General features: G+C 44.5%; 1 protein-coding gene across 4 annotated transcripts; it reads left to right on the top strand.

The window, feature by feature from the left end:
- The first annotated feature begins 689 nt into the window (after positions 1-689).
- WDR86 (WD repeat domain 86) lies at positions 690-24,014 on the top strand. Of its 4 annotated transcripts, XM_059839215.1 has the most exons (8): positions 878-1,024; positions 1,421-1,698; positions 4,382-4,523; positions 5,973-6,212; positions 6,297-6,405; positions 15,703-15,838; positions 20,843-20,946; positions 22,853-24,014. In XM_059839215.1, the coding sequence occupies exons 2-8, from the start codon at positions 1,536-1,538 to the stop codon at positions 23,069-23,071; spliced, it is 1,113 nt and encodes a 370-aa protein (XP_059695198.1). In that variant the 5' UTR covers positions 878-1,024; positions 1,421-1,535; the 3' UTR covers positions 23,072-24,014. The 4 variants fall into 4 exon arrangements, with proteins under 4 accessions (XP_059695181.1, XP_059695198.1, XP_059695173.1 ...); XM_059839198.1 differs by lacking the exon at positions 878-1,024 and adding an exon at positions 690-810 and having other exon boundaries at positions 5,973-6,405; XM_059839190.1 differs by having other exon boundaries at positions 5,973-6,405.
- Positions 24,015-24,828: the final 814 nt, after the last annotated feature.

Raw genomic sequence — 24,828 nt, 5'->3', positions numbered from 1 at the left:
CCTTTTCTTGTGGGAGGAATCCGCATCGGACCCTGCTGCTGCCTTGCTGGGAGCTCTCAGCCTCTCCACATTACTTTGCCCAGGAGATTCAGCCTTCCTGCATTTAATTACAGCACGGTGGGACAGAACCCTTCAGCCCATGCTGTCAGAGCCCTCGGCCAGGTGGGTCTGCGGCAGCACAAAGCTGGGGCCCACCTCCAACGCCGTGCCCACGGGGTGCAGGGGGTGGACGGGCCCAAAGGCTCCGGATCGGGGCAAAGCGAGACAGTGGATTTGGGGTTCCTGTGGGGGCTCCTGAGGAGAAACGTGGCAGGAGCTCGCCCAGGGAGAGGAGCGAGAAGAGGAACAAAAGGCGATGGCTTCCCTCAACCCAGCTGCCAGCACAAGCCTCTGCTTCCCCCGGGAGGCACTGGAGAAGCCAGGGAGGAAATGCCGGTGCCCTCGGGCGTTCTGAGGGGCGAAGGTGCCGCAGGAAGCGCTGCCTCCCCCGGGACGAGCCCGGGGGCTCCGCCGCGATGCGGGGGTGCTGTCGGGCTGCTCCGGCTGCGGTGCGGTTCTCAACGAGACCCCAGCCGGGAGAGACGCTCCCACCCCGCCGGGAGACTGAACTGCGGTACGGGCGGCTTAGCCCCGGGGAGGCCGCTGCCCCGGCAAAGGGGGGTCGCTGCGGGCAGAGGCGGCCCGGCGGGGCAGCGCTGCCGGGCACCTCGAGAGAGGAGGACGAGGCGCAGAGCGGCAACACCGGGGAAGCTGCGCGGGAGGGGCGAGGCGGCCGCCGCGGGGGGAAGCGACTCGAACGTGGAGCGGGAGGTAATGGAGGCAGGGCTGGGGCGGGGGGTGAGGGCCCGCCCCGGGGTGGGCTGAGGGGGCACGGCGGGAGCCCTTCCCGCCTCCCCGCAGGGCGGAGGCGGTCGGGGGGACCCTGTGCTCGGCCCGGCGGTGGCTCCGGTGCCCCGGCGGGAGGAGGTTCCCCCTGCCCGGAGCGCGAGTGCGGGATCGCTCCGCCGGAGCCGTGCCCGGGGCGGTGAGTGCCGAGGTGCCGCGGGACCGTGCGGGAGGGATGGCGGCAGCCCGGGGCTTTGGGGGCCGCCTGAGCCCGGGCTCCCCTCTCGGAGGCGTCCTCGGCGTGCCCAAAGTCAGCGCTAAGATTGCTTAAAAAGCAGCAGCCTCGGCGAGGGCACCAGGTAGCGGTACCGCCACCCGGGCTCAGACCCCCAGGGGGCTGGAAGTGCCCCGATGCCCATGGAGAGGGCACAGTGGGCAGCGTGTGCGCCCATCTACCGCCGTGGGGCTTGGGATCCTGCGGGGAACCGGGCTCTCAGTGGCTTCGGCTCACCCTGGCTGGGGAAGCGATGCGGCCACGGGGAGATGAAATGATTTAACGCGCTCTCCCCCGTTCCCCCTTTGTGTCTCTGTGCAGATCCCGGACTGCCGCGCTGATGTTTCGGAGTTGAGGTAATGGCAGAAGTCGGTCTGTGGGGTACGGCCGGAGGTCCGGAGCAAGGTCTGCCGTGATCTGCGCCGGGAGCGCCGCGATGGGGAACAGCGGCTCGGCCGTGAAGGTCTGCACGGATCACCAAGGCGGCATCAACTGGCTGAGCCTGAGCCCCGACGGGCAGCGGCTGCTCACGGGCAGCGAGGACGGCACGGCGCGGCTCTGGAGCACCGCCGACAGCCAGTGCCACGGCCACTTCCAAGGTACGGCAGCGGCTTTTCGCTTGGGCTGTGGCTCTGAAGGATGGCACAGGCCAAACAGCGTGTTCTGGTCTCGTTCAGTCCCTGCCGGGCAGCCAAAATCATGCTGGTTTTGTTTTGGTGTTTATTACAGCAGCGTTAAGCAGGAGCTGTTTCAACCCAAAACAGGTTTCCAGCGCTAATGAATGCACGGATCCTTTTATCTCAGGGTGTGCGAAGTTTAACTTATGTCACTTTCTGGACGCCCTGTTTTACCCTGTGAAAAAATACTGACTTTTTGTTATTCTCTCTCTTTTTTTTTAGTCCTTTTGGTTTTCTCATTTCCAGGTGGCTGGTTTATTTAGAACCTCTTGACCCAGAAGTCTGGAAAGGAACCTTGCTAAATAGGTTGCTTCTGTTTTCCCTCCTCATCTGATGCACAGAAATATTAATTGCTGGGCTTTTTCAATTTAAATTAATTTTGCACCTTAAGAAAAATTTGTTATCCTTAGACTGGCATGTCAGTAATTGAAAAGAAAAAAAAACTGCAGACCGTGGACATGCAAAAGTCTAGATGTGGGCTAAAGATGTTTGTATTCCCACTGATGTTCTTTTCATACAGAAAAAAAGGAAGCTGTTAAATTTGGAATTGCTAATGTTTTTTTCTTCCAAAGAAGAAATCACATTGCTGTGATTTCCTTGTTGTTTGTTTGCTTGCTTGCTTCTTTTTCACTATGGAGTATTGTCTTTTTTTCCCACATCCTGCCATGGTTCTAGCTTCTGGAAAACTTGCTGCATTTGCTTTAGGCTTAGAAATCCCTTTAAACTAGAAAGAGAAATGTATTGGATAGCATCCATTATTATGGAATCTGCCTGTGTTTGGGGTAAACTCTGAAGAAGGTTGGTCTGGGTGGTTTGTGAACTGCCAGTCAAATCAGATAATTGTATGTATTTTATAATTATGCATGCACACAGTTGTCATGTCAATTTTAATTTTACAAGCTATAATTACTGATAAACCTGTATCTCTAATGCAGTTTCAAGCTCTACCACAGCACAACCAGCAGACTTGTGTGGTGGCTGCTTTTGGGCAGACCAGCACCAGACCTTGTCTGCCACATGGGGTTCTGGCACCCTGTGTGTGGGTCAAGCATTACTGATGGTTAAAATCTGCCTGGCAGACTTTGGTGCAGTAACCAAGATGCTGTTTTGATCTCAGAGCTGGATTACATGATGCTGTGAGAAAAATCCCAGTGATTGAAACCTGATCCATTCAGGCTGCTTTGAAAGTTTCACAAATATGGGAGAACGAGTGTAGTTTTGCTATAGCCTGGGTGATCTGTTTAATTTTTGGCATCTGATGAAGTTGTTTTAGAGGAAACAAGCCATATGTTTGTAACATGGATTCTGGTTTGCTTTTGAACTACAACAAGGCTTTTAAACTTCAGCAATTGTACTGAAATATGTTTTTTACAGTCAGTGAAACAGTGTTTTACTGGGCAGTCTGCTTTCCCTCAGTTTTTTTTACCATCTCTTTATTTTACAACATTCTGTTTTTCTAATACCTTTGTCCATCTCTCTCTCTTTAATCACAACTGTCCTTCTTTCATTTATTTTTTTCTTTTTTTCCTGAAAGAATAGTATTTAAATCACAGTAGGGCCCACCAACTTCAGCCATAACTGTCACTCTTGTAATAGTGACTTAAGTGGAAACAGTTCTGCTCCTAAAAGCTTACAGTCTAGATGTTAAAGCAGAAGAGTGCAAGGTAATAGTAGTCCAATGATTAGATAGATAGGTGACAGCAATTTCACACAGGAGATCTTGGATGAAGCTGGAACTTGATTCCTAAGGTGATTTTTACATGTGGTGCCTTTAATATTACAATAGAAAAATGACACATCTTGCTAATCAGCAGCAAAAGCTTGAGGTGGTAATATTGATTGCTCTTTTTTGGTATTGCCTTGTTTGTCAGTGTGACATTTTTAAAGCAGTGGTTGTGTCTTTGTGTCTATTGTAAGTGTAGAATCCCTGTGTACTCTACATATTGTGTAAACAATTTTGCGCTAATCCTCCCTCCCTTCCTTCCTCCCTTTCTTTTCCTTAAAGGTATATCTATACTTAGAGAATTGTGGGGTTTAGTCATGTAGGGGAAAGTATTGGCTGACTGTTTACCTGGTACATTTTTTTGTTTGCTTTTCATTCTGCCTGGACAATGAAATCGAACTTGCTGGTAAGTCTCAGGTCATTTTTTCAGAGTTTCATGTTTTGATTTATGACTGTGTCCTGGCAATCAGTGGGCTGGGTTGAAATGCTGCCTTTTTCTCCCTGCTTTCAAAAGAAGGAAGCAAAAGCATTTTTTAATTAAAAAATAAGCTATTTTTTTACTGTTTAAAACTTCATTAGTGTGAGTTTTATTGTATTGATATTAGTCTATCTCATTACATTTTTGTAAAACTGTTTGATTTACCTGCTTGGTGGAACTGTACTGTTTTACTCTTCAACTTAATCCTGATATCAGTGAAGTTTTCTGCTGTGGCTTGAAATGGTTGTGTTTCACACAAATCTTTAAATGTGAAAAGCACGGCGCTGCATTTAAAACTGGAGTTTTGCTACTTTTGTTTGCATTTTTCTTTTGGCTAAGGTGGAGATCTGGACTGGCCTGTCCTTTCTGCACGCACAGTGACTGATTTCCTTTGTAATTCCTAGGACATGAAAGTTACATCACCTTCTGCCACTTGGAGAACGAGGCTGCCTTCACGTGCAGTGCTGACCACACCATTCGCAAGTGGGACGTGGTGACCGGGCAGTGCTTGGCCATTTACCGAGGCCACACATCAATTGTCAACAGGTGGGCTTCTCCCCTCGTGCTCCTGTCATCTATCACACACTTCATCATTTCCCTGCAGCTCCCCATTGCTGCACTCATAAAAGGGGCTGTGTAAACCTCTGAGTTCGTGTTCTGTGCTGCAATGATTAGTTTTTCTAGCAACACTGCTGACACAGATAGGAGAGAAATGAAAGGCACACAGCAGGGGAATGGAATCCAGGGCTAGGAATGAAATTCCAGAAGAAATGATCCAATTGATAACAGATGCTGCTGATAAATAGGTTTAAAAACATCCTGTCGAGCTTTTGTGTCAGCAAGAGGGATAAAGTCAGGGATTTTTCTGTAATTATTATTATTCCTGTTTGGTCAAATGAAGTTTAATAATAAACTTACTGTGTGTGGCTGATTGGCCTTTCCATTTAAAGTGCCTATTAATAGTTGGACTGGATTTAATTAATGGCAAATAGAGCAGTCAAAGATTGGTATTTTTTAACATTTCTTTTCTGGTGGGTGTGTGGGCTTTTTAGCTCCTTTCTAAACTCAAAACACATATGATGTGTAGTGAGATTCTGTAAATAGTTAGGAAGGCTGGTTCTGTGTTTTGGCACAGGCCTGATTTTTGCTTGAATCAGCAAATGGGAAATGTGTTCCCCATTCATATGACTTTGTTGCCTGTTTGAAAGGTTCCAGAGGACCAAGCTCAGCTGACAAAGAAGGCAGGTTATGGATGTTTCCTATCTCTGGTTAGGAAATATGAACTGTAGATTTTTTTCCTGGTTTTGTATGTTTGTGCAGCTACAACTCATTATTTTGAAGGCCCAGAAAGCTGAATTCCTGAGGTGTGATCTTTGGTTTGCTCTTCAGTTATGTAATAACATGTGTGTTCATGCTTTATCTTTTTTGAGATCCTGAGCTAAGTGAAATTAAGTGTATTTTTTTTTCTCCTACTCTCCTTATTTGATGATGGAAAGATGGTTATTTTGCACACAGTAAGTTACAGTTCAGATTCCCGGAATGTTGTTTTGTTGCTTTGTTGTTTTTTTGATTCCAAGCTATTGTCACGGGTCTGTTTTTAAATATTTTTTTTATAAAGAAATATTAATGAATAATTAACAAGAATTAGCTAATTTTAAAAAAACCCAACAAATGCAAACCAAACAACAAAACAAACTTCTAAGTATTATATATAACTTGTGAACGTTCATATTCCTTGCTGGAAGGAATTTTAGCAAAACAAAATGCACAAAGTTATAATGCTATAGTGTAAAAATATCTGCATCGTTGTACTTGAATGAGGGATTTCAATTTTAAAAGTAGAAACAGGGAAGTGTTTGATTTTTAAAAATGCCAAAGATGTTATGTTCATGCTGCTGTTTCATACTTTGGGGTAATTGGCGCTGAAATTGTGACAAAAGATGGTTATGAAAAATGAACAATACTGTTCACATGCACAACCTTTATTTTTTGCAGAATCCTGGTTGCTAAAGACTATCTCTTCAGTGGCTCCTATGACAGGACAGCCCGCTGCTGGAGCGTGGACAAGGAGAAACAAATCCAGGAATTCCGGGGCCATCGGAACTGTGTCCTGACTCTAGCTCACTATTCCTCCAGGGATGTGCTGGAAGAAGAGGAGGAGGAAGAGGAGGAGGAGGAGAAAGTGAGCAGGGACCTGCTGGTGACAGGGAGCACGGACTGCACTGTGAAGGTCTGGTGGGTGTCCAGCGGGCGCTGCTACCAGACCCTGCTGGGACACACTGGGGCCGTCTTATGCCTTATACTTGATGCACCAAACAGGGAGCTGTTCTCTGGCAGCACGGATTACACCATCAGGACCTGGAATATTGTCACTGGAGAGCAGCTGAAAGTCTTCAAAGAGCACCAAGGATCAGTAATTTGCCTAGAGGTAAGGGCAGAGGCTTCCTCGAGGGCCTTTGCATGTCTGTGTCTTAACTCGTGGGTCTCAGTTATCCTTTCATTCATAAAGAAACTCTTCTGAGACAGGTTATAAATGGTGAGCTGAAATATTTATGTAATAACAAAATAATAGTGCTCTCTGGTCTTGAGACAAACCCTCTTTCTCTAAAACTCTTAGTGATCTCCTCTTAGCTCCTGGTGGCTGCCCTGGTCTAATTTCTAGCTCAATATCTATTTAAATTTCACTAGGTCATGGAGCTCATGAGTAGGTGTGCTGAGGGCACTGTTCATCTGAGTGGGATTGTGTAGTCAGGCTCACCAGACTTTGAAGAAAATAACCTGAGCAACTAACAGGGTCAGGTAATTTAAAAAGAGGATGGGAAAAACACTCAGTAAACCAGCTAACTTCAAAAAACCCAACCCAAAACTGTGGGCAAAAGGTAATAGGAAAGCATAAAGCTGAAACAAATTCTACATTAAAGACCACACAGACAAGATGTGAGAAAAAAAAAGAAACAGGATGGCCAAGACAAGGAAACAGGCAAGAAAAATGGAAAAGAGGAGCAGAGCATGGGAGAGAGAAATCAGGAAATGATGGAGGAGAGAGGGAAAAAATGTAATGAGATCTGAAAAGCTATACTCTGTTTTTCTGTTTGCAGTATTTTTCTGTTGAATGCTGCCAGCTTTGTTGACATTGCTGGGGAGAGGGGGAGGTCAGGCAGATGAAGCAGGAGGGGAATGATAGTTATCCACAAGCTCATTATCCACCAGAAAATGCTAATAGTGCATTTAAAGAGAGTTTATGATTGTCTGTCACTCAGTTTCAAGTCAGCATAAATGTTTATATATGGATATGTCTGGCTGAAGTTAATGACAGTAGCTTTTCTCCCTGCTCTCCCTGTTTGTGTTTGTTGTCCCTAAGTGTTTTTCCCTTTCAGAGGCTACAGGATGTATCTTTAATAGCTGTTTAATAAAAATTGCCTTTGTTTCTAAATAAGGTAGTCACAGCTGACACTAGAAGACTAAAAACCTGTGAATACTGAAGGAATTCTGTTTTCCTTCACTTTTAGAAAAGAAAAGGAAAAAACCCCACACAATATCATATTGCCCTGGAGTAATGTTTGTCTTGCTTGAGTAAATTCTCAGTGTTAAATCTTGTTTTTATGATATTGTGGTAATGTACTCTGAGGATGCTGAAGTAAATCTGTTGCTGTCCTTAGTGTCACGCTATGTTTTGTTGTCTAATTGTAACCCTTCTCCAAGGCACAGACTGGCAACAACAGAGCTTGCCTTAATTTAATTGGGTTCTTGCTAAAATTGTTACACAAAGCTGGCTTGACCCTCTCCCAGAAGCCTGGGAAATTCAATTATGCCCTTTGAATGCTCAGGAATGAGCAATGCCTGTGAGCACAGAGTTAAGCAATGGCTTTAAACAAACAGAACTTCTTGTAGGGGAGAAGAAAAGCAAAACCAATACATCTATTTGGAAAACCTGAACAATTCAGAGTACACAAGACTGCTGCTGCTGCCAAGACTGTGTTGGCAGCAGTCCTGGCCAAATCTTCTGGAGTGACTGGTAGCCCCTCTCTTCTCTCATCACCAGTTAATGTTTGGGGCTGGGAGGGTCCAGCTGAGGTACAAACAGCCCCTACAGAGCATTTAGTGTCCAGGCCTCTCAAACTTATCCCAGCTTAAGCAGTCACTGCTGTTGAATAGCTTTAGGCTGTCGATCTTTCCTAATTCCTCCCTCTGCCTTCCTGGGTTCAACACTATCCCTTCTGTTCCACTTGGCTGCCACTCAGCACAGCCCACATGGTATTTTCATTCTTTTAGAAAGGGGTCAATCACCAGAATCTGTACAAAGATGTTTCAACAGAAAGGAAACTTCCTGAATAAAGGTGTGGTTTTTATTATTATTTTTGTTTTGTTCTCAGAAAGCTTTTGGGGCCTTTTTTGCCTCAGGCTTCCTAGTGACAGTGTTGGAATCTGTGGCAATGAGCTGGGATTGTATTTTTCAAACCCTGGGTCAGGAAGGACTGGGAGGTAGTTGTGAGTTGCCCACAGTAGCCAGAAGTTTTAATTGCTGACAGTAATTAATTTTCTTCGGTGCAGTAGTGAGCTGCTAATTACATCAGATTTTCACTCTGCTGTCCTGGAGGAGCTGAGTTGGTGCCAGCAATTGAAGGCAGTTACCTGTTCTCTGGGTGGTACAATGCTTGTGTGGGGAGAAAAAAGGGAAAGAAAAATAAAGACTTCTTTTCATTTTATTTATTAAAATAAAGATCCCTAAGGGAGGATGACCTTTCAAAAAGTTTGAGAAATGCTCAGTGTGATTTCTCATCCTGGACACAGATCAGGAAAAATTTGGATATTGAGACCATATTTTCCCCAACTTTAAAAAGCTGTTATTGATGGGAATGCCCCAGGATGTTCTGAATTGCTGCAAATTAGGTCTGGCCTGTTCCAGTCATCTCCCATTGCTTTACAGTAAACACCAATAGTGTTGCTGTAGCAGTGAATGGAAATTCCTGGAGCTTCTTGAAGCAGTTTTCTGGGTAGATAGCCATAAAGCACACCCATATTTTCCACCCTGCTTCCTGCAGTGGTGGTGTGTGGAAAGCAGAGGGGTGATGCCACTGACAGGTTCAGATTTCAAGTGTTCCCATGTTGCTCTAAGATCCTTCCAAGTGTTGTTGCCAGGTAGTGTAAGTAGAGGAGCCTGGAAACAACTCTCATCTAGCATGGCAGAACAGAAAGTGTTGGTGGGCTTTGGACTTTCCCTTGTGCCCTGTCCTTGGTGGCTCTGAGCAGGGGAGTGATGAGGTTGAGCTGTCCTATTCCCCAGGCTGTCCTATTCCCCATCCTGGGGGTCAGGCTGGTGAAGGTGACCAGCTGAGCCCCCTCGGGTGCTCTGCTGCCAAAGGGGTTCTGCAACTTTATATGTTCATAATGCCACTTTTCTCCTCCTTCCACCATTTAAATGGGGCTGAGAGAGGTTTTGCTGGGAGACTTTTTGTCTGCCATGGGAGTTGTGTTAGGTGCTTTGGCAGCATTGATTACTTGACTTTCCCAGTCAGGCAAGGTAACTCGCAGTGGAGCAGCCAGAACTCTTCACTCTGCTCCTCCTGCAGTGTGTTGATAGCTTGGCAGACAAAGTACAGCAGCTGTTTTGGGAGCTCCCTCGTCATATAAGAGCCAATAATGAGATTTTATAGGAAGTGATGGGAAAAAGCAAGGGTGGGCTGAGTGTAACCACATAGCTCATGCACATTCTTCCACTTAAAATTTCAGGCCTGGCTAGAGACCAGTATTTGCAATTAATAATCAAATATGCATTTTCATTAATGTGTCTGTCTGCAATAGGCTGAATAACCCTGATTTAAATATTTACTTGTGTGTGTTTTTCAAAATGTCTCTCCTAAGTAGCTTTGCAAACTGTTCACAAGGATTGCTTTGTCCTTTGCTGATTGTTCTGCCTCTGAGTATTTATCAAAATTGTGCTGCCAAAAGCTGGCAGAGAGAAATGATCCAGCTTGGAATTTAGCTTGGATCCTACTGCAAACATTCTTGCAAGAAAACTCCCTTTTGAAGAACATGAACATGAGTGGGCAAGGGCTTGCTTCTGGTTTTCCTGCAAAAGTTCCTTTGTTTGGACCATTCCCTTCAGTTGCCTTTTAAAGCTGACTAGAAGAAAAGAATGCTTTGAACAAAGCCACTGCCTGAACTCTTGTTTATGTGCTGAACTGTTGTGATCATGGGGACAGAAATGTTTTCTTGCCACATCAGTTAAATTAAGTGCACATATTTTTTGCAATTTGTGTTTGTATTTGTTGCATCAGAGGATGAAGATGTGAATGAGTGGAATGTGAAGGTGTACAACACCTGTAAGAACAAAACACGGAGCCATCACATTGCACTGCAGTAAAAAAGTTGAAAAACATTCTCTTAACAGCCAGCCCAGAGAGCTCATTCTAGATAGATTCTCAGGAAAATAAAAAACCCAACAATTTCTTGCCCACAGGGAGTTTGTTAGCTCGTTAAAATGGATGTGGTTTGAATGGGATCCTGAAACTCTTGACTCGGCCCGAGGCTTACATAGTTGTATCTTGACATTGGTCCAGCTTGGTGATTCTTGACTTAGAAGTGGCTGTGAACAGAAGACCCAAATTCCAGATTGTAGGAACACTGACCCCCACAAGAAAAATAAGCTGATAATGAGGTATGTGGTTGCTCATGTGAACTCATCCTGAAGTTCCTGATGGCCACTATGACCCTCAGCAAAATGATGTGTCCAAATCTCTTCAGAGAATCAATTGCCTCTCCTTGGCTCTCCAAAACTTGTTTCTCATAGCAAAGGTTAATCAGGAGGGCAAAGTCCATTCCTATAAGGTTGAAATATCTGCTAAACAGCTCTTTTGCAGATATTTTTTGGCATTTTTACAGGTAGAAGTTGGCTTAAGCTGCTGCATTTATGCAGTTCAGCCAAGCTTGTGAAGCAATAGGGTTGTGATTGTCTTGAAAGACTAACCCTGGACGTGATAATTTGTTCTTTATTAAAATTCTGGTGTGTTTGTGGGCTACAACCAAGGTTTTTTCTTATTAATGAGACCTGTAACTACTAAAGTGTTTACAACTAGTCTTTTGCTACTGCTATTACTCTGCAACTCACAAGTAGTTTGACTGAACTTTTTCAAGGAATAGTTACATCTCCAGTACTTTGGGTCGAGGATTAAGACAAATTTTCTCCATTCACATGTTCCATCTGGTTCAAAGCAAAATTTCTCACGAGAAAAATTAACAATCCAGAATTGCAAATATCAATGCAATGGGTTTTTTTCTGCTGTCTGGCTGAGGCTTTAGAACTGGGCATCAATCTGTTGTCAGGTTTTTAATGTTTTTGAAGCTACATGGGTTTGAAATGTCCACTCAGCCCGTTGGTATCTGAGCTGCAAATCTGTTCTGTGTCGTCCACTCTGCTGCAGGTGTCCTTGCCTGGCCATGGTGTTCTGTCATCAGAAGCTTTGTTGGGCAGTTGGCCAAAGTGTTCAAAAGCCAGCCAAGGAAAATGCAGCTTTAGAAATGTCACCTCTTCTCTGGGCAGACACAGACTGGAATATGTAACTGTGCTAAACATTTTGAAACCACAGCATGTGGGGCCAGCTTGTAAGGTGCTTTTGCTGGGGGAACAGTAAGTGATGATAATTATTATTTTAAATACAGAGTAAATGCAGATATCTGAAGCGTTGAAGCATAGGCTGGAGTTGTAAGCTAGACCTATCTTTAGTCAAGTGAAGGAGTGATCTCACCTGAATTATTCTGGCCACAGCTGAGAAGGTTGTCCTTGTTGGACAAATAGTGAGTTTTAAGGCATGATCTGTTTCAGATGTGCCTCAGGATGAGAGGAATTGTGCCCTAGACCACAGTGACTGTAAGGGGGCTATCTTTAGCTGTGGAGATGTGAACCAGTTTAGATGAGATTGTGCCTATCATATCACTAAAGACAGATCTGATTTGCAACTTCAGCCTGAGCTGAGAGCTCTTGAAGGCTCTCTTCACTAACAGACATTTCATGCTGGTCTATAAAAATGCCATGGCAGTGAGGGGCTGTGTGACAGTCAGAGCCTGCCCTGGGTTTTGCTGTTGGCTCTGCTGCAGGCTCAGTCTGTGGCATCTGGTGGGTTGTTTAACCTGTTAATACTTCCTTTCCCATGCCAGACTGAGAATCCTGGGCTACTGTGCTCACCTGCTTAAATTGCTTAAATTGGAAGGAAGTAAGTGGCAGAAGGAAGGAAGGAGGGAAGGAGGGTGGGTGCATGGAAGTTTTTCATGGGGCAGCACAGAGGCTTTGAATTTAATTGAGGTGGTTCATGTACTGACCACCTCACCCTATCTCAGACATTGGGAAGCCAACTCTATCCAGGGCTGCACGAAAACCAGTGTAGGCAGCAGGTCAAGGGAGGTGATTGTTCGTCTCTTGTGAGACCCCACCTGCAGTGCTGCATCCAGCTCTAGAGTCTTCAGTACAGGAAAGACATGGATTTGTTGGAGCATGTCCAGAGGAGGCTATGAAGATGATGCTATAAAGAGACTCAACAACTCAAGAGAGAGTTGATTTGTTCAGCCTAGAGAAGAGAAGGCTCCAGGGAGACCTTAAAACTCCTTCCAGTGCCTAAAGGGGCTCCGAGAGAGCTGGGGAGGGACTTTGGACAAGGCTGTGGAGTGATGGGACAAGGGGAAATGGCTTTAAACTAAAAGAGGGTAGATTTAAATTAGAAAGAAATTCTTTCCCGTGGGGGTGCTGATTCACTGGCACAGATTCCCTAGAGAAGCTTTGACTGCCCCATCCCTGGAAGTGTTCAAGGCCAGGTTGGAAGGGGCTTGGAGCAACCTGGGATAGTGGAAGATGTCCCTGCCCATGGCAAGGGTTTTGAACAAGATGATCTTTAAAGTCCCTTCCAACCTAAACTATTCTATGATTCTAAGGCTCTTAAAGTCCTGATGCTATTGTCTCGGGGCTTTAGCTGCTCAGAGTGACCCCAAGAAATGTTAGAAAGTCTCTTTTCCCAGCCTGGCGCTCGAAGAAGGAGTCAGAGCTCTTCAGTTCTCGGTCTCCAGGTTGTTTATTGTTCCTTATCTATAAAATATTTTCCCCTATCCAGCTGAGGTCTGTTCAGCTGGACAGTCCAGGGCATTCTGACCACCCCCAGAGTGGTGTTATGTCTTTTTACTAAAAACTACGTGTGCAATGTTAACAATTACTTCCCAATACCTATCACCTATTTTAGACAGTGAGCTTCTACTCTAAACCAATCTAAAAGTGCCAACATCACAGCAGAAGATGGATGCCAAGAAGAAGAAGGAGAAAGGCAGGACACACCCAGATTCCTCCATCTTGCCCCCTGAACCCCCATTCTAGAAAACCCCAAAATCTTCTTTTTCACCCTGTGATAAATTCACTATCATTCTACTTAATTTTTCATGGCTTGCAGATCTTCATCTAAGGTTGGTAACTTGCTCCACAGGTCATAATCAAAACCACAGGCATCTTGGGCTCTGTGCCAGGGTCTCTGACACCCCTGGCAGGGGTCTTGGCTGCTCAGGACAGCCAGAGGGATGTCCTGGGTTTCGACAGCTGTAAATTGCCTGAGTAACCCTACATAACTTCAAATATTTTTGTATCAAACAAATTATCAAATGTAGGTAAGCTGCAGCTCTCCTGTTCATTGATACACCCACTTAAATGTAGAAATGAACTGGTATAACCTAATGTACCATTAATGCAGAATGGCATTTACCTGTGGGAGGTTATAATTTAGTGTTTTTCCCTGCTCAGTGGGTGGGTTGATGCTGCTAGCAAGATGTCTAAAAAAGAAATGCAACAACTTGGCCACAAACCACGCAGTAGGATCCCAATTCCAAGCATCCTCTTCCATTTAGCAGGTGCACATGACAATGCTCTTCATGCCTGTTCAGGGAGAGACTGAAATTTAAAAGTCCTTCCTCAGGCTAACTTGTGGTTCATGGTTTTGTTAGTGCTGCTGGCCATTTGTTCTCCCTCCTCATGGAGATGTAGCATTAATGCTGTTGCTAAAACAGCTTAAAAGTAATAGGAAGTGACATTTCAAAGTACTGCTGGCTTTTTACAGTGGTTTGTGCTTTACAAGCTCCTGGCATTCAGCTGTGAAATCTCTCCCATGGGCCAGGTTCTGCTGGGAGGAAGTGTGGCATGTCCTGCTCCAGCTGAGCTGGTGGCAGCTGTGGCAAGGGAGCTTCTTGGTCTGCCTGCACACATTTCTTGTGTGGGTTATCACAGTCCCATCACTGTAGTGCTTCATATCTTAAAATACCTTTTGCTTCACGTTGTAACACAGCACAGTGCTGTTTTGTACAAAGCTCACTTCTGATGCCTTTTGGGAATGGGGTCATTCCTTTCTGGATTGGGAGTGGAGATGGAAGAGCATGAATATTCCAACCTTACAGATACAGAGTGTGCAAAGAGTGGGGACCAAATCTAAGGTGGCAGGAAAACCAACCCTTAAAAGTGCTCTACAAGCGAGACCACAAGTTGATTTGTCATTTGCTGGTTTCCTGGAGATGCTGGAGAAGCACCAGGGGTTTGTGCACTGCTGGTCATTCAAACCTTCTGATATGTGTGTCTGGTGGACAAACAAGGTACCATTCATTACTCCTTTGAGAAATTCCAATTCTTGGTGGGGAGTCAGGGTTCTCCCTCCTGTCTCTCCATCCCTCTCATACAAAGGTTGCTACAAGTCCGTAAAACTTCCCTTGAGCCACAGCTGGGTGTTGGAGTGACTGGCTGCTTTCAGCAGGAGTTGGGCTCTACATAACTATGGCTGTGAAAACCTTCAGTTTGATGTCTTTACACAGACAGAGAATGCCAGATTTTTCTATGCACTATGGATTTTTTCCTTGCTGAGCTTCCAGGCTTTGTGTAGCTTGTTTACTGTGAACTATTTGGTTTTTAGTCTTGCATAGGTCAGTTATTTTCTCTCTGACTCTGTTCCCCAGCTGCAATCCTTCCTTTCATCATTCTCTGTCCTGTCTATGGGAACAAACCCCATCCTCCCCACCAGTGAGGTCTCACAATGTGCAGGATGACTGGTGCAATAAGGGATAGCACACAGCAGAAGACAATCTGCTTGAAGGTGTTTAAAAACCTGTGTTGGGATATTTACTTTTTTAATCATTCAATAACAGTCTAAAAAGACTTGTGGAAATGCAGATACAGAACAGTCTCAAGGAAGAGTTAGTGTTTCTGAATACTGACCTTATGCAGAGTGATCATACTAAACATAAACCCTGGTTTATGGTGTGCAGGATTTTAATTTTAATTTATAATTTAAAAAAATTGTTGTTACTCAGAATTGTTCTGAATTTTTTTTTGTAATTCAAAAGTAGCAGTTGGGTAAGAGTTCTTGTCAAATATGCTTTGCACACTACTGGGGTGCTTTGGAGGCTTTAGTAATATAACTGATTATGGATGTAGGGTTAGCATTGTTAAGCTCCCTGGAATCCTACCTGCTGGCACAAGCAGATGGGCTAAGCTTTTATGTCCTGAAAGCTGGGGGCTGTTTCTAAGACTCAGAAATCAATGAGAGATGCGACTATGAAGAGCTCAAGGTTGGTTTGCTCACCACTCCTCTGTTTCAGTGCAACTTGTTGCTCTCTGAGTTGGAAAATGTGACTTGGGATGGGTCCCTTCAGTGCAGTTCTTTCACAAAGGTGCCTGAGAGGCCTTTGCTGATGTGTTTTTCTCTGCCCTCAGCTGGTGAATCGTCACCTGTACTCGGGGAGCGCAGACAGGACGGTGAAGTGCTGGTTTGTAGACACTGGGGAGCGGATCCAGACCTACAAGGCTCACAAACACAGCGTTAGCACTTTGAAATACCACGCTGGCATCTGTAAGTTGCATTTCCTGTGTTCTCCAGCCCTCTCCAGTCTCCTTTTCCATGTTTGTGTTTGATTGAAGGTTGTTACAGGAGAATAATTTTGAATGCTTGTGAAGTTGTCACTTTTTTTCAACTCCAGTATGTTTATGTTCAGTACCAAACTTCTGCACCACTCCATGTGGGAAGCTTAGGTCTTCCCTCCATTTTCTACTTCCCTCTTCTCACAAATGAAGAGGCAGTTGTTTTGTTTCTGTCACCAAGGGATGTGGCTTAAATCCTGAGCTGTCTGGTTGTTTGTGTACCTGTGGTTTAACCTCAGCTAGTCTGGTGTCTGTCACCTGCTTCTGCTGCGTGCTGGGGACAGCAAGTGCTGCTGCTGGACACGCAGCCCTGTGCCTCTGCTGCCTTGTAGGCTCTGTGTAACACCCTGTCCTAATCCAGAATCACACCTCAGATGCTCACTGCTCCTTTCTAACTGCTAGGCTTCCTGTTGAGGCTCTGATCATCTCCTAGACTCATTTTCCACGAGTTCTTTACCTTTTATCTGTTATAATTCGTGGATTTGTTCCCCAAATCACTTTCCTCTAGTAGCCAAGCCTTACTAATGCTCAGGACTCAGCTCTCCTACCTTCAGTCCTCCTGTTTACAGTGGCTTCTTTCCATCAGTGTCTATTGCTGACCCAGCAGTATATGCTGACCATCAAACCTCCCTCTTTAAATCCTTCTCTGTGCTGGCTTTCCTTCTGCATGTCTGGGTTTGGGTTGCCAGACAGCACCTCTGTTTTGATCAGTGAACCTCTCTGTGTCATCCTGGTCTTATCCTGCTTCTGGTATTTGACTTGATGTCCCTTCACTTGCTTCCCAAAAAAGAACTTCTCTCCTTCTCTCTTGTCCTCTCTTACCCTGAAGGAGATGGCCATGGCTGTGTTAAGCTAACCTAGACATTCACAGCTCTTCCCTGATTTTGATTTCTTCACTTCAGCTTGGAAGTGAACACCTCACACTAAATGAGTGGTTGCTATCTGGGCCTTGATCTCTCTTTTGGCAGCTCCTCAGTGTGATGGTGATAAATAGCTGACAAATGCAAGATGGTGCACATTAGCAGAGTTGTACCTGCACAGTTTAGTAGCAGTTGTCTGGCACCATGCTTTCCTGACTACATTTATAACCCAGTAACTGAACTGATTTCTTAATTTTGTTTGGAAAAGTAGCCTGTAACCAGGCCCAGGGGTAGAATTTTAGCCAGGAAACGTTGTTTTGGTCTTCCTTTCAGCATGAGTCCTACAGCACTGCTTTTCTGCAGTAAAATATTTATTCATAATTTATGGTTATTTCAGCTCTCCTCACTTCCATGGCAGAATTACCCCATTCTTCCCTACCTGCAGGTTGTAATTTCTGCTGGTTTCAGCTTCCACAGTTGGCTAGAAGCCTGAAATGGAAGGGAAGAGGGTCTAAACATACACTGCACCTTCAAGTTATTATTGCTCCAAGATTCAGGCAGGTAGAGCAAGGGAAATGAACAGGCAGTTGTATTCCAGGATGATCACTTGTAGACAAAGTACTGGTGATTTTGTATGTGTGTTTCCCCCCTTTTAATTATAAAGACAGAAACCAAAGCACTGATTTTGTCAAGATTAGCCAAAGGCCAGTGCTCTGTGCTAAGCTGATGTTTGCCTGATCCTGAGCTGAACATGCATGTCTGGGTGGGAGACTGGGATTGTCTCCTTCATTGATGACACCTCCAGAGCTGCAGTTGTTCCATGTCAGGTACATGTAGCTGATTCCCCAACTTCTGGGACTCTGGCTGGGCCCTCCCAGGGGGCTCCCCTGTTGGATGATACCCTCCTGGAGTGGTCTTGTGTCAGGAAAGAGAGACACACTGGATCTTTTTGGTCTCCAGGTTCTTGTTTATTGTTATCTTATCTAGAGTTTTGCACGCTGTCCACACCAGGCTCAGCACACTGGAAAAGCACTGCAAGAATGGCCAACAATCTCTTGTTCCAAGGTCTTTTAGAGCTAAACTATCCAATTGAGAACTGACACCTGGATTATTTCCCTTTTTAACTAAATAACTGATCCCACAGAGCTGCAATGTGGACTTTTCTGCCCAATTACAAAATGCCACCCAAACTCAAGAAGAAGAAGCACGAGGAAGAAGTCCAGGATTGCACCCTGTGCCCTCCATCTTGCTTCCATCCACAACATACTAAAAATCCTAAAACTTTAATTTCCCACCAAGTGACACACCTACACTGCTCTCTATAATCTATTTCACACTTTTGTGGATTCTGGTCTATTTTGGAGTTTAGGAAACTTTCACCATGAGTGAGAGTTAAAGTCAGTGCTCCCCTGGGGGTGTCAGGACACCCCAGAGCAGACAGGGAAATAGTCCCAGTGCCCTGGGTTTCCACAGTTCAGTGTTGATCCTGCTGTTCATGCAACCTGTAGAGACTTGACCAAACTGTAAAGAAAAGGAAGTTTTAGCTCAAACAAAAGTTTCATTATCTGATGCCACCTCCATCAGCTCTGCAGCTTTCTCTCTCTTCCCCCTCATTCTACCACCTTGTCCCTGCCATACACATACATTATTTTTCCATAACACTCTTTTTTTGAATTAAAATGCAGACAATATTGCTGCATTTAGTCAGACCTGCAAAGAACATCCTGATAGTGTGATAGGAGACTTCACAGAGTTATTTAAGATCTTGTTTTAAATCAAATGCAAAAATACTAAAAGTGTCAAACAGGGAGTATCAAATTGTTCCACTTGGAGGGTAGGAAAAAAAGTTCTGGAAAAATATTGGGAACTTGTTTTAATGCATTATATGCACTTTAATTAATGAAAGAGGAAATTTCCCCCTAAGAATTAATTTATATACTATGATTGCTTGCATTATTGTAGTGCATTCATCACCAATTTCCACAGTAACTAATAATTTTGTTAGAATTAGAATTATAAAGACATGTTAACTGGATACCAGTGTTGGAACTAGTGTAGCTTAAAATACAGTCTGTTCACCTGGGACAGATCAGAACTGGCTCTCAAAAATGTGGAAAAAATTATTTAAATTATGTTTGTTATGGTTTATGTCACATTTGCACCAGTACAAGAACATGAAAGAACATCTCAGCCATGAAGTGGTAATTTTCTGTTAGAAGATCTTAATTCTGCTGCTTTCTCTCTAATCAGAGCCCAAAGGCTCATTGCCCCAAAGGGTTTGTGGTCTAAATAAGAAAACAGAGTAGAAGAAAGAGAGGAAAAATACATGTCTGTTTCCAAAATCACTTTATAGTATACAGGGAGTCCAAAAAGATGTGAAAACTAAGCATTAAATCATCAGAATGTGTTTCCAGTTGCTTTCTTCAGCCTGCTTATGTAATTAATAGCATGGGGAATATTACAGCTGGTTCTCAATCTAATTTATTTAATGATATGTTGATTACTTTTCTCTTAAAGTATGTGCACAGATGTTTAAAATTTAATGTGATTTATATTTTTTTCATGTTGCAAAAGCTCCAGGGGAACGTTTCAAAACTGTTCTCCCAAGGGTCCATGAAAATTAGGTAAAAAATGAAAATTAATTTTATTTTGTTGTTGTTTATTTCACAGGTGGTATATTTAAGTATATATTTAAATGCTAAATCTGGGTTAGATCAACAGCTCTTCTTTGAAATTCAGAGATGGAGAGAGACTTCCTAAATCCAGAGTGACAGTTCAAAAGACATAAAGGATGTCTGTCAAAAGGGAAGTTCTGATGGCAACAGCTGAAGTAAACTGGCAGCTGCATAGTGAAAACAGCTCTTAATTGGTTCCTACCCTCTTCATGCCTGTAACAGAATTAAATGATTTTCATTCACTGGGAGAAAAATCAGTACCTGTTCCCTGCTTTACTTTGTTGCTGCTCATTTGCAGAGTGGGACATGATGCTTTTTCAGGACTCTGCTGGAAATTGAATTATAGTGGCCCATATAAAGTGACATTGATTTTCCACATCCAGATGTTTCTTGGAGGTGCACCCAGGAGGTGCCCAGCTCCCTGCTGTTTCATTTGAATTTAAAAAGCTCGTGGCAGTACATAGTCAGTTCTCTCATCTGTTATTATAGTCCTGAATTTACAACCATGATAATTTTTTCACCCCTCTTTAGAGATTCCGTTCCTGACTTCTCCTAAAACATAAGGAATCTGTTGGCTTCAGGCACACCAGTTTTGTAAAAATCTTCCCATGCTTATGGCTTTTACAAAGACATGAAATGCAGGGAGCAGTGAATATATTGCTTTTTGCAGCTCTGAAATATTTACGTCTAGAAAAACTTGAGGAGTTTGGGTTAACTGAAGGAAGCGTTTATCAAGAGAGTTTGTAGCCTTTAAAGCACATTAATGGGCTCATGTTTGGGCATATTGCTAAGCACAAAATCTAAATATTAACACTGCCTTACAGTTCCTGGATGCAGCAGTCTGGGGATCTGATATGAAGATCCTGAAATGTTGAGAAATTGTTCTTTGAACATGTAAGGTGCTCTAAGGAAACCTTGATGAATAGCCAAAATTCCTGGTCATGCTCAATTTAGTTACCCCAGCCCTGCCCCTCTTACAGCAGCAGAAGTAATGGTAACAGTGGAGTACTGAATGGAAAGCTGTAAATAACTCTGGTAAAACAAATGAAAGGTTGAGTGGAAATCCTTAAAACCAGACTTGAGATAAATTGCCTGCTCAGAATTATTATAGGCAGGGAAATAGCTGTGGAAGAGGAGAGCAGAAATAGATACTTGAAACATGTGCAGAGTGAAATGCTGGTGTGTGTAGGAACTTCAGGTTTAAATCAGTTCAGTGTTTCAAAAAACACAACTCCAAACAAGCATGCTGGGGTCAGCAAAATGATCTGGTTTGTCTGAGGAGAGAATCAAAATGATATGTCATGCCCCCCTGGGAGCTGGTTTTAGGTACATTTTTGAACTTGTATGAACTGTCCTCATGTTGCTGCTCACATCTGGCTGTGCTGTGTGGTTGTGTGTCAGTGTTCACAGGAAGTGGTGATGCCTGTGCAAGAGCTTTCAATTCCAGGAGTGGAGTCCTGCAGAAGATCTTCCGGGGACACAAGTTCATCATCAACTGTATCCAGGTCAGGAAAGGGTTTCTTGGTGGGGTTTCTTCCTTTTGATTGCTCCCTCATTTGTTTTGTGGGAACTGGTGTGGCTGACTGTTCTGTGTGTCTTGGATTGGATGTTGTTCTAGCATAATACTTGAATATTCTGTATGTAATTTTAGAAAAGCTTGTAAATAATCATAAGGATAAGTGAAACCACGGAACGAGTCCCCAGGGACAGCCCCATGTCTGGGATTGGGGTTTTTTCAGGTCAGGTTGGATAAGCAGCCATGAGAACTGAGACAGATGAACTGATGTGTGTGGGGCACAGAAAGGACTCCAGTCTCATGAGACCCTTTCCATTACAAGACACTAATGATAAGTGTTTGCTGTGCTCTAAGGGGAAAAGAAGTTCCTTTCTTATGCAGGCAGAATAATTATAGCATTGTCCCCCAAATCACCCGGGGGCATGGCATCCCCAAATGGTCTGAAGCAGCTCAGTAGTAATATCTGACCCACATCCTGCCAGGAAAATGGAGGAGTTTCTGCCACTGGCTTAAAACTGAAAGTTAATGTTGTTTGCAGAATGTCTAGACTCGAGTGAGACTGGCATTTAATAGTTACAAGAGGAGGAATTAGTAATCCTTGGTGGCCATGCAAAGACCATGGAATCATAGAGGGGTTTGCATTGGAAGGGACCTCATTCCAACCCCCCCTTCCATGGGCAGGGACATTTTACACTAGACCAGGTTGCTCAGTGCCCCTTCCAACCTGGCCTTGAACACTTCCATGGATGGGGCAGCCACTCTAAGAATCTGCATCTCCCTGCACTGGGAGTGTAAGTGCACTGTGTGCAGGATGAAGATTTCCATTAACAATGGGAGACATTGTTGGTAATTCTGGCAGGCTGACAGTCTAAAGAAAGAGAGAAGATAAAATTCCTTTTGGAGTTGATCCCAAGCACATGAAGTTGTAAATACAGTTTTCTCTTGAATTAGCAAGTGGCTGGAGGATCTTAAACTGCAACCTTCTAGTGCTGGGCAGTTGTTGTGCAACTGGAAGGCATCTGGGTGTGTTTGGGGAGTACCTGATAGAACCACCCTGGGCAGCCCCAAGTATTGACAAGACCAAAGCTTGGCTTTGTCTTGTTCTTCTTTGTAATTGAACTTCCAACTGTACAGGGGCAAAAAAAACTGGGAAGAGAGAGAACTGAGAAGTGGCAACCTTAAGATGATCTTAGGTATAATCATGAGGGCTGGATGAGAAATGTGGTGCTTGTGTGGTACGTCATGTAAACCAGGGACATGCTCACTGTCACAGCACAGACAGGGAACCACAGGGCACCCGTGGGATGGACAGACTGGTACAGGGACAGGAAGATCACCAAGACTGATGTCTGGCTTCCAGGGCAGGACAAGGGCAATTGGAAACATTACCAATAGCAGCAAATGGTTCATCAAGGAAATGAAACCACAGCAGTGAATCCAGGTTAAATTACTGCAGATTTTGAAGAGCAGTGGAATTTGAAGTAGCAATTGTACCTATAATTTAGTGCAAAGGAAGAAGGGAAGTGAGAAAGCAAGCATTCCTGAACCCCTGCTGCCCACTGATGATGATTTGGTGTCTCCTTAAGTTCCACACCAAAACCAGCAGTCTGAAAACAGTTCCAGCAGAAATTGCCAGCCACAGCCTGCTCTGACATTGGATTTAGTTCTCCATTGCTTTTCTAGAGGGTCTGGGTTATTAATAACTCTTGCTGTTTATGGCTCTGTGAAGTGGCTGAGAAATGAGTCCTGACTTGGTAATGGCTCATCCCACTTCAGCAGCTTTTGTGATAATTTTTACTGGCTCTTGCAAGGAGCTCAGGCCTTAAGTGTTGGGATCAAGCTGTGTTTGCTCTGATTCTTGACAGTTTGATTGTGTTGTGACCCTGTTGTTCCAGATCCACAACGAGCTGCTCTACACAGCTTCCCACGATGGCACACTGCGCATCTGGGACATCCGGGGGATATGCAAGAGAAACAAGCGGCGCTTGAAGAAGGAGAGGTCTGTGCAGGGCAGGAGCTCCCAGAAGGGGAGTCTGTCTCGTCTCTTCAACAATAAAGTTGGCTGTATGATACAGCAGGAGAATGGGGAACACGAGGCTGTTGAACTGATGTGACTGTCCAGAGCAGGCTTTATGTCAGTGACCAAAGCTGAACCTTTTATTTTCTGCACCACTGTGTCCATGTAAACCAGAACTTAGAAAGAGATGGGAAGAGGCTTCTCCTGAACCTCTGTGTGAGTAGCCAGGATTTTCTGTGGCTGCCAGATGGACTCAGGTCACATCCTGTGGCTGTGATGACTCAGTTGAGCAGCTCTGGGGTCAGGAGGGGAGGCAGCGTGGTTCAGGTGAGGTAGCTATGTGAAAGTTCCAATTAGGAACTTTCCTTACCACTGCTGGCATCAGCTCCCTGGCCACAGAGGTGTTTCACCTCTGGCTGCCTGCTGTCTAATGAGATGTTTTCCCAATCCTGTTGCCCACCCCCCTGACCCCTGTCCAGCCCAGTGTGGCAGTGAAAGGTGGCCTTGAATTCCATCTTCACAGCTGACCTTTGGGTCAGTCGTTGGCTGACAAGGCCAATGCCAGGAGGGTTTGGCTCTGCAGCAGGACTTTAAAGCAGACTGGACATCTCTGGAAAGCTGGGAGTAGTAGCACGGAAATTAATTTAATTGGTTCTTTTAAACAAAACATAAGCTACAGAGCAAGCTAAACCTCAGTGCCTTTAGTGCCAAGGTCACCTGTTTGCTGACCTTGTGTTGTCTTTCCTCCTCCCAAAGCTGTGTCTTGCTAGGTTGCCAGTAGCACTGGATAAGCAGTCAAACTCAAGAGTTTTCCCAGTCTTTTTCCAGGTTCATCCTTTTCTGATAACCACTGAGCCATGAATTAACAAGGGTTCTTATATTTTTCTATTTGCAGATATAACTCTTTGTAGAACCAGTACAAAAATATCTAACCACATGTTTTTATTTTTATGGCTTTATTTATTCTGTACTACAGCAAGATAAAAATGCTGTAATCCTTTTTTAGAATGGATTAATAAACATGTGGCATCTCCAGACAATTGACTGTCTAGTTTTTATTTTTGTCTCATATATGGGGAAGGGCGTGGCCTGGTTGCAGAAGCACAGAAGAATGGATGGAACAGGGGGAAAAACCCCTGCATACACTTTTGGAAACATTTCTTGCCTTTCCCTCAATGCTGGGGTTGGAGCTGGGTGTGTGTGAAGCTGTCCTGCCTCCCACCAGGCACCAAAGTGCCAGAGCTCAGTTCCCCTATCAGGGGAAGGGGGACCAGACACAAAAGCACAGACTCAAGGGAAAGCAGGGATGACAAAGAGCTACAAGCCCTGACTCAGCACTGCCCTGGTGGCACCAAAGCCTCCTGTTCTGACACCTAACACTGTGTCAGTGGGTCAGACCCATCATAGACCCTGCTCTCCTCTGCTAAGCAGCTTTGGTAGTTCTTACTTGGCAAGTTTCCACATCTAGTAGGAAACAGCATTTCAATTTTGTGAAATGTCTACCAAGACACTAATTTGGGAGGTCATATGCATTGTGCAGACTTAATTCCAATGTAAACCTCTCAGGCTGGTCATTGTGGCTCAGTGGCACATGTCTACAAGCTGGTGCTGGCTTGCCATGTAGCTGTTTGTATTTTGCTTCTGAGGACAACACTAAGTAGGAGGCCTTTAGGAGCTGGATGGAGTTCCTCAGAGCTCCTGGGCTGTATTTTGTGTTTAAAACTTCACACGCAGTATGTGAGACACAAGAGAAATGGCCACACAGCAGCTGCACAGGCAGTCAGCAGAGATCTCAAAAAGTGGAATTAATGAGTCATTACCACTTCTGCCTGTTGCTAAACATATCACAGTGCC

Source organism: Haemorhous mexicanus, chromosome 1 (genome assembly GCF_027477595.1).
Source record: "Haemorhous mexicanus isolate bHaeMex1 chromosome 1, bHaeMex1.pri, whole genome shotgun sequence".
Classification (NCBI taxonomy): domain Eukaryota; kingdom Metazoa; phylum Chordata; class Aves; order Passeriformes; family Fringillidae; genus Haemorhous; species Haemorhous mexicanus.
The sequence above is the reverse complement of the archived record's forward strand: the minus strand, read 5'-3'. Positions and strand labels throughout refer to the sequence as shown.

What these genes read in the sequence shown, in the direction of transcription:
- WDR86 (XM_059839198.1), top strand. Translation starts at nt 1,536, where the DNA reads ATGGGGAACAGCGGCTCGGCCGTGAAGGTCTGCACGGATCACCAAGGC. An exon ending in GATCAGTAATTTGCCTAGAG is followed by an intron (nt 6,406 to 15,702) that starts GTAAGGGCAGAG and finishes CTCTGCCCTCAG; the next exon opens with CTGGTGAATCGTCACCTGTA. An exon ending in TCATCATCAACTGTATCCAG is followed by an intron (nt 20,947 to 22,852) that starts GTCAGGAAAGGG and finishes CTGTTGTTCCAG; the next exon opens with ATCCACAACGAGCTGCTCTA.